The sequence below is a fragment of the Poecile atricapillus genome, chromosome Z, assembly GCF_030490865.1.
Source record: "Poecile atricapillus isolate bPoeAtr1 chromosome Z, bPoeAtr1.hap1, whole genome shotgun sequence".
NCBI lineage: Eukaryota > Metazoa > Chordata > Aves > Passeriformes > Paridae > Poecile > Poecile atricapillus.
Window position 1 is genome coordinate 81,785,730 of NC_081289.1, and position 9,548 is coordinate 81,795,277.

General features: G+C 41.0%; 1 protein-coding gene across 1 annotated transcript; it reads right to left on the reverse strand.

Moving 5' to 3' along the window:
* Positions 1-7,026: 7,026 nt before the first annotated feature.
* MBLAC2 (metallo-beta-lactamase domain containing 2) lies at positions 7,027-9,532 on the reverse strand. Its single transcript, XM_058826017.1, has 2 exons — positions 9,010-9,532; positions 7,027-7,493 (listed from the first exon to the last, which is right to left on the reverse strand). Exons 1-2 carry the CDS (start codon positions 9,452-9,454, stop codon positions 7,105-7,107), a joined length of 834 nt encoding a protein of 277 aa, XP_058682000.1. The 5' UTR covers positions 9,455-9,532; the 3' UTR covers positions 7,027-7,104.
* Positions 9,533-9,548: the final 16 nt, after the last annotated feature.

Here is a 9,548-nt window from a genome sequence, read left to right on the forward strand (position 1 = left end):
ACTCAGGGCGAAAGGGGTGGTCTCTGCGGCGGATTGGGGGTGATGGCTGCCAGCAGCGCTTTCGGGCGCTGAGTTGCCTCTGCGGCAGAACGGGCAGCACGAGAAAGTTTTCCTAAGGAAGGATGCTCTTGATGTTTCGTCTTGATTTTCAAGTCTAATCAACAAGAAAGGAGATTTAATCTTTGGAACAGATAGACGCTACAAAGCAAGCTCAAAGTGATGTCCAAGGGTTAGAAAGACAAATTCTCTTGTCGGTGGAATTTCCTTGTTAAGGTCTAGGGCACGACATGATTCAGTGATGTCAGACAAACAGTTCAGAATTTACGGGCCACAAAGGCATTTGGCAGAACTCCAAAGATAAGGAAAAATTAATAACTGCTGAATCAGCTCCAGTTCTGACAGACCAAGCTGCCCACCGATTCAAGAGAAGCATGTGGACTAATTAGCGCGAGAAGTAAGGGAATAATTAACCAACAGAAGACTAGAATAATAATTAATAAGAGAATCATGCAACTTGAACCCAATGAACATTAATGTGTTTGCTAAAATGTATAAATACTTAAGAGTTTTGACAGTTGGCGTGCTTGATTCATGGAATTCCACCAAGCATCCAGGCTTGTGCAACTCTGAAATAAATAATCCATGTCTCACTCAAGTGTGTAATTATTGGCTTATTGCACACCGAGTAACAAATCTGATTTTTGTGGTCAGCACTTCTGGCCCCACTGTAGCCTGGATGTGTAGTGTCTGTGTCAGAACACCACCCCCCGTGGCCCCAGGCACTCACTCTAACTTGGTGGTGCTGTGGGCTGTGGAGGAGGACGCAGAAGTGGCATTTACAGAAGCATTTCTGGCACTTGTACAGATACTGCCTTACTAAAAATTTGATCGAAAACAATATGTACTGTGTGGTGGGAGACAGAAGACCTTAATATATAATTCCAGTTATCATTGATACTAGTATTTTTGTCTTGCAAAACAATCAGTGAGTCAATATACCTGTGTGGGGAAAATGCTCGTATCACTGGTGAGAAAACTCAGATTTGTGAAAAGTACTGCCTCAGTGCTCTGGTCTGTGACAAAGCAATTGTCCCATGCCTTGCTTTGCAAACAGGGCTGTTTCATAACCAGCTGTGACAACATAGTACAGTGTTACTAACTGGACCATAATGATATTCAGATCCTTGCTACGTTATGCAGTCTAGCTAGACAGACTGAAAATTCTCATTTTCAGATTCTCAAATGAAAAATTCCTTCAGGTGTTTCAGTCCTGTTTCTTCCAGGACTGTCAGCATGTCTTGGAGATGTTTTGCACCTGTGTTTGCGGTAATAAACTATCAGTGGGTTTGCACCAAGTACACAGTGTTGAATGTGTAGATTTTTGCTTGCTCAAGACATATTTTTCCTGGACAAAGTCGAACAGAGATGAAACTCATCTGGCTGTCTATATTATGTCTGGTCTTCAGATCAAATAGGCAGAGCCAAGAGCTTTGTAATTGACCTCTCTTTACAGATGGTAGCTTTGCAACTAAAAGCATAAATTACTGATAGGTTTGACCCTCAGCCTGTACTATGGTGCATATATAATCACAGATTAATTTTTTGTGTGTTTCACAGAACATATGCGTCCAGACAGAAAAGGAAGCATTAGCCAAGTGGTGTGTGGGTGACTAGCATCAAGGGCCCCTGACTGCACCAAGAGCCCCAAATTGTGTTGTTTCACCCACACTCTGACGTCCTCTGTGTTGATCCTGGAGCTCAGCACAGGGTCCTTGCCTGAGCTGCACTGGGGGTTATTCATGCTTTGGTGCTGTGTGCTGCTCTCTTGCTGACATATTGAACAGACTTCGTGGCCTCACCGTGAACTTGAGTCATCACCTTGCCATTGCCTGCAGTCACTGGCTGCTGACAGGTCAAGTTACTCTGTAGGAAGGTTACAATCCCTGCCTGTGTTGTGGCTGCGCTTGGCTTCCAGCTTGTCCTCTCTCATGGTGCACCGGTGCCCTGGCTGCTCTGTGTCAAGTAGAGTGAAATACCTGATACTGATACTCTGGGTGTGCTTCTGGGAACTGGAGATCCACATTTAGGTCCCTACTTCTAAATTTATAAGCCAAAAAGTTGCTCCAGAAACCAAAGTGCCACTTTTGTAAATTGATTAAAGTTAGCAGCAGTGCTCATACTGCATGTGAAATGGATATGCAAAGAATTCCAAACAGAAAAGACAGGCTCAAATAATATTAACTAAAAATAAATACATGGTTGTGGTAGCAGTGACTTGCAAATCCTTGCATTTTCAAAGTTGGCTAAGCCCATCCTAAAATGACCTCTTATGAACAGAGTTGGTAAATGAATAGCACTAGCATGTTCCTCAAACATATATATTGTCAGCTTAATAAAGAAAATAATTAATTAGGAGATATACTTAAAGATGTTCTTACAGGCTTTTACTTAAATTTTCCAAGTCATCTATAGCTTTTTGCGGGGCTGTATGCTAGGTCTGTCTTCCTTTTGAAGATAACATTCTTCTCTAGTCCGAATTTCATTAGTATTTGAAACTATCCTACCACTCAGTCCTTAACTGAATTTGAGTGTGCAGAAGATAATAAACCTCATCCCAACTGCTCAAAATCAGATTACATATCAGAACCGTAATTAAATGAATCCTGATTTTCTTAAAGGAGAAGTTGGGCATGATTTCATGCAAGTTCAAGTTAGTTTTGTTCATGTCACTCTTGGAACAAATCATATGTAAAAATATAAAGCCATACTAAAAACATACCAAGAATCATTGCCAGTTTGATGATTCTGAATATGCTTCTTTGTGCATCTGGGTCAAACTGCTGGGAGATACCTGGCACAGTTGCAAAAGTGTGTTGCCTAAGTTTCTGAACCTTTTCCCATGTCGGAAAAGGTTTTATTGTTTTATTTATTTTTTTATTGTTTGTTTTTCCAATTTCAATTTCTGTTGAATGCGTCATCACCCTCCCCCACCCCCTACCCCTGGACTCTGTTGGACAAATGTGTAGGAATATGTGCAAAGTTAGTTACTAAAATAATTTTTAACAAATAATTTTTAAACAGGTGAGATTAGCCTGTCCAATAAAATCTGAGTCGTTAGGAGTGACCTCGCTGAAGATGGTTTTGAGTAGCACAGTAAAAGCAAGGAGCAGGCACGTAACACCGCTGGTTTCTAGTTTGATCTTCAGTTCTGTTATTTTCGTGGTCAGTGCAGCCCCTGCCTGGCTTGTGGCCATCTGGTGCTGGCGCAGTCAGCTGTTGGGACAATGAGGGCACCTTCCCACCCACAGACACTGCACAGGAGGGGCATCTCACCCCTATGGACACCGCATGTGCTTTGGTGACAGGCTTTGGGTCAGGATTCCACCATGCCAAGCTGATGTGTGAGCTAGTGAAGTGACTCCACAGCATTCTAGAGTGCTACTGATGCGCCTCGGAGCGGCTTTCTGACTGCCCTCAAAACCCAGTGCAATACAGTTAAAGTGTTTTGGCCAGCAGCTCCCCCATGTAAGAGTTAACTTTAATGGAGTTTAAAATAAAACATAATGAATGCATTTGGGTTTTTTTTTCATTGCTTCTCAATCTTTTCTAAACTTCCTAATTCAGTCTGAAAGTGAAGGGACTGAAGATACAGTAGTAGTATTTTGGTTAATACATGGTTGAATTTTTACACACAAGAGGTACTGCTTACTGATTTAAGTCACATATGCATTAATTATAAATAGGAACTTGGACCAGTGTTGGCTGAATGCTGAGACCTAGATTTTTAATATTAAAGATTAATAAATCCTCCTTTTCCTCCACCTTTATCTCCCTCCCACTTTCCTAACAGAGCTGCATTTCTTTGGTTTTTGTTTTCTTTGGCTACAGATGTCTGCTCTTACAAGGCAAAGTACATCTATGATGTGAAAACATTTTTAATGCAGTTTCTTTCTTAGAAGCATAAATAATTCTGCTAGCAACTTGTAAATATAAGCCATCTCGAATGAAAAGTGCTTCTGTTGAGAAATACCTAAAAATTATTACTTAACTGCATAGGATTATAATATTTTATTATGATAATACACAAAAAAATTATGTGCAAACTGTTAACATCGTAACAACCTTAACAGATTACAGAACAAAACTTCCCATCTGATTTTTATGTCAATTCCCCAGTCGTCTGAAAACTGAATTAACATGTATTTAGATGTTACAAGGAAATCAACATAACTCTAAAGGTTCAATGTGATGCAGCATTGAAACTTACAATATATGTTTTAAATATTTAATCCAAGTAGCGTGAAAGGACCGCTGTCAAACTCTTACAATTAGAATTTGGTAAATCTTAACAAAAATAATCAGAGACTGCTCTTTTAAGATCATTTAAGTATTGTTTAGCTAGTAAGGAATTTCTTTTAATACAAAAAATAATTTCATGACCCTCAAAAAACTACTTTCATTTGGATTATAGCAGCAGTTTACTAACAAACTCCACTTTGGGTTATAAGCCCACTTCTGAATTAAGAAAATATCCCCTAGAATTTGGTAAAGTAAAAAAGTCAAAGTTTTGGTTAAGTACTTAGTGGAATTCAGCATAGCTTAATAGGGCATTTTGACAGTGATTTGGACATTTAAGGACCTTAGCTGATAGAGATACTAAGCACAGATTTAAATACAAATGATGAAGGATGGAGGTTGTCTTTTCTTTTGAACTGATGTGTTTTGAGTCTTCTCTTAGAAGTTCAGGGTTTACAATACAGTAAAATTTGGCTACCAAGATTCTAATATTGAATCAAATAAACTGATAATGGTATAACACACAATGCTAATTCAAAGTGATCTTACTCTTCTAGTGAACATTTGCAAAACTTTAGTAACTTGACATGAATATTGGCAGGCTTTGTGACAGGAGTTCTTGGTGACTGGCTTAATGCACAGGGTTGCCACCAGGACTCCCACAGTCTTCACAAAAGCAATGTTTAGAATGAAGGATTATTACTGATGTTACACCACTGTCAACTAATTTGCAGGAATTCAATTACTGTCAGGTAACCTGTAACACCATGGCATCCTCTGGATAACTGGTGTAAGCTTTAGTGATATGTATACCTTCAGCCTGCTTCCCAGGCTGTTTTGGTATTTCTTCCTTTGCCAGCTGAGGCCAAGATAAATACATCTTGGTTTTATGACATTAAGTCTACCCACTGAACACTCACACCACACAATGATGTACATGGATTTCTCAAAAAAAAAAAAAAAAAAAAAGAAAAGATACTGTGGTATGAGTGATAACAGGTCTTTCAAGTGCTGCATCTCTGCACACGTCCTGCCCACTCACAATTTTGCTTCAGCTTGGAGATAGGCACTTTTAAGAAGAACGAGGCAACAACCAACCAGTGCAAATCCTGGTAAAGAACATATTCACAGTAAAGGCAGGAGTGCAGTCATCTATGAAAGGGGAAACACTTTACATAATATACTAGTTTTCATCAATTTTAGACAGAGATGCTTTTTTAATTTTGCATTTTTTTTCCCCATAAGAATTTGCATCTATTCAGAAGGCTATCAATTTCCTCTCCCTCATGCCTTAGACAAAGCCCAAACCTCTGGCTCCCTTACTTATTGGCTATGATGGGGGCAAAAGTTTCTGCATAAAGTGAAACAAGAGAAGTTAAACTACACTAATATTTTGGAGAAACATTTGCAGTCTTTTCTGGAACATATATATGTCTATGTACAAAAATAAATTCAGTGTCCTTTTTTAAAAGTTACATATATACAAACTGTTAGAATAATTACACAAACTAACCATTTCAGCAGCTTTTAAATACCACACATTCAATTTTCATAAGCAAGTTACAATGCTATTTAGCGTTTCTCAATGTATTCAACTTTTTTTTTGGAAAAAACTCCATGTAGCACACCTTACATTTCAAAACAACCATGTGCAGCACATACTTCTGATGCAAACAGTAAACCATTTGAGTTACATTCTCTTTGTGATAAAAGGTATACTAGGTGCTTAATACAGCACCTTCACTATGGCAAGGTCATGTTAATGCCTCAATCCCTCCCCTAACACAGATGATTAACAACCAAGTTACAACACAGTCACATAAAAATACCCTTAAGCATAAACAAATGCCTTAAGCTGGTCACAGTCCACTTCTCTCAACCTTCCAGAACATACTCTCTAAATATTTTTTATGAGCTGATCAGAAAAAAAAATAAACACATCCAGCAAAAACTCAATCCACTTTGTACAGGGTAGCATAACACATTAATTCACTAGTTCACAAATTTTCTAATTCCTAACTCACATGCCTACAAGTAAAACAGTTCCCTAGCCAATGGCGAGAATGCTCCTGCTTGCTTCCTCTCTCCTGGTGCACTGGCTCCTTGCACCACACCAGGAGACGTGAAAGCCTCAACAGTCCATCTGCACCAAAAGCTTCTGCGGTAAACTGATGTATCTGCAACTTCCAGCTTGAAAGTTTGGTCTACACAACTTCCACATGTTAGTGTAGTCTAAAGAAACCGCCAGGCAAGTACTGTGCAACGATAAAAGCTTCAGGTGCTGAGAGGTGCAGCAGATCCCATGCCCACAGGTGGCAATGGCTGCAGAATTATTTCTTTCTGGCCACTGAGCCTGGCATAGGTGCTGCTCCTGCTGTGACCTAACGGCTGCTTCTAGCACACGCTAGGTCTTAGCAAGAGCTGTTAGGTCAAAACCTGAGCAGGCAGTGATGAATAATCACAAGTCTAGTACAACAGCAACAAGGTTTTAGCTATGAGTGTAAAACCTCTCATTTTAGCACATATATCTGCCAGAGTTGTAACAAAATTAAAATAATATATTTGAATTGTAATACATGTACAAACATGCTCTTGAAAAGTAAAAAGAAAAACTATAGCTTTGGCAAAAGCTACAAGTTTACAGTTTTTATAAAAATATGAATAAAGTAGGAGAAAACTGAGAATTTTTAAAGCTCACCTGTATCAATTTGCCATCTTTTTGCTAACACGTACTGCTTCTGCTTGTTACCGATGCTTTCACAACCCATTTAGTTACACAGCAGGTGACATATCACACAAAATTAACTGTCACTGAGAAGTGATTCTTGAATTTGCAACATGAAGTGCTATGCTTGCAATGGATTTCATAGCACAGGTAGAAATCTTGTGACAAACTCCAGCTTGGGAAATGTAGTTGGAAGCTAACCGATACAGCCTTTCTGCTCCAAACATGTTAAAGTGCCCAGGTAGTACCTTCTCCACAAGACCTCTGTCTACTAATTCCATCAGGCGCTGGCAGCTTACAACGTAGTCACTGATCTTGCTGTAGGGAAGCCAATCGATCATAGATCCATCATATACCACATCTCCGCTGAACAAAATCTTCCTGTCCTTGTCATGTAAGCAAATACTGCCTCGTGAATGACCAGGCATGTGCATGACAGTGAGCTGTCGATCTCCGAGGTTGATCACATCCCCTGAAAACAGATACGTCACAGGAAATTGTATTCATTTCTCATGTTTCTTAAATGACACAAAGAGAACTACCTACTCATACACAGAGACTTTAGACATATGACATATTGCAACAATGGGAGCGGGGCATTTATCTTCTCAGCAAGTGCCAAAGAAGTGTCTGAAATATAAATGTGCAAAAAGGTATTTTCCAATAGCACTAACAGTTAACACAGGCTCGAGCTGTATTAATGGAATATTCACATTCTAATGAATTCCAATAACTTGAACAATGTGAAAAGGAACACCGTAGAGAAAATAAAACAGGAAAAAAATAGAACACATCTAAGCTGGTTCTCCTCTGAAAGTTTACAAAAACTGTATTTCACGATACATTGTAATTTTACCCTTATTTAATTCTTCTAGAATTGCACTGCTGTTACTCCTAAAGGCAAAAGGCCAAAACATAAATTGCTGGAGGAGAACCAAGACAGGCCTCCATACACTTTCTTCATCTAATTCAGTAAGACATAAAAATAGAACTTTCTTTACAACAGGTCCACGGGTTAAATATGAATGCCTTTTAATTGTACCAGCCACCAAACTGATATTTGTGTTATCATATCTCAGTTAACATCCTAGAAACTATGATGCTAATCTAGCAGCCAATGTACTATGTCTTTTACAAAAGTATTTTTCTAAATAATCCTCCTTTTTGAGGAAAAAAAAACCAAAAACAACTAAAACTTCTGTTGATTTACTATAGTTAAATGTCACATTCCATCTTTACTGAAGCCTTCAATAAGTTCTGCTTTTCCAACCACCTATGTGGGATGGCCTAATAAAGCCAAGAAGACAGTAAGCACCCTGCCTAAGGTGTCACATGTCTGACAGCCACCCTTTAACATCTGCTTAACAGTACTGTATAGTTTAGGTGCTTTTTTGACCAGAACCCTAGTCACTGTCTCCCATTAGAGACTAAGTGATCTTTTTAATTTGCAAGAAGCCACTTTTGTAAATGCTATATCAGTAACAAATTATTTTTTTACATTTTACATGTCAGGTAAAATTCAGTAAATGTATTCATGTAACATTCATGTAAATTCTGAAAAACAAAAATTGTATTCTCAGTACACATTTCAGGAATTGTTCTGTTAACTGCCCTTTCCATGTCTTGACAGCTTATAAATAATAAAGGTCACCAGATACCAGAATATGACCTGCTGGCATACCGTTTGAAGCCTAAGGATAAAAACATCGGGCGCTCAATTAGTTACCTAAATCACTGCTGAGTGATTCTCATTCTAGATGGAGAAAAACTCAGGCCGCCAGAACTTTCAGAACTGGTAGAAATGGTTTAACCTACTACGCGTCTTTTTGGTCCCGTGCTAACTACGGGTGGTTTATAGGATCACAGGAGTGACAAAATTAATCGATTTAAATATTTGATACAAGGAGCTGAGTAAAGCAAGAGGCGCTCAGCGGCAAAGAAGCTGCTCCATAATACCCAGCGCATACCGGCGGGGCTGGCCCCCTTACCCTCCTGCAACAGGCGGCTGGGCCGGACGGGCGGGACGCGGAACTGCCGTGCGCTCCAGCCGGGCCGCGGCGGCCGCGCCACCTCCCGGTCCGACAGCCACGTCACGGCCTCGTAGTTGTCGCCGTGGAGCAGCGCCGCCGCCTCGGCGCTGTGCACCGCCACCTCGTCGAAGTGTTGCAGCCCGCCCGAGTGGTCGAAGTGGACGTGGGTGGCTACGGCCAGCAGCGGCCGCGGCCCGGCGCCTTCGGCCGGCGCCAGCAGCCCGGCGTCGCGCAAGTAGTCGGGCAGGCTGCGCAGCCCCAGCCCCGCGTCGATCACCACGTCTCGTTCCGAGCCCCGCACGAGCCAGATGTTGGCCCGGTTGCCGGATTCGTAAAAGCGCTCCTGGATCCAAAAGATACCGCCGCCCAGGGGCTTGTGCGCAAACCACTCCAGCGCCGACATGGCCCAGCCGGCGCTGCGGGGCCGCGAGCCCCCTCAGAGCCCCCTCAGCGCCCCCGCGGCGGCGCGGGCGGGGCGGGCGCGGGCCCGGCCCACT

Coding starts and splice junctions, on each gene's coding strand:
- MBLAC2 (XM_058826017.1), bottom strand. CDS start 9,454: ATGTCGGCGCTGGAGTGGTTTGCGCACAAGCCCCTGGGCGGCGGTATC. Junction 7,494..9,009: donor CAGCCGCCTGTTGCAGGAGG/GTAAGGGGGCCA, acceptor ATCTGTTTTCAG/GGGATGTGATCAACCTCGGA.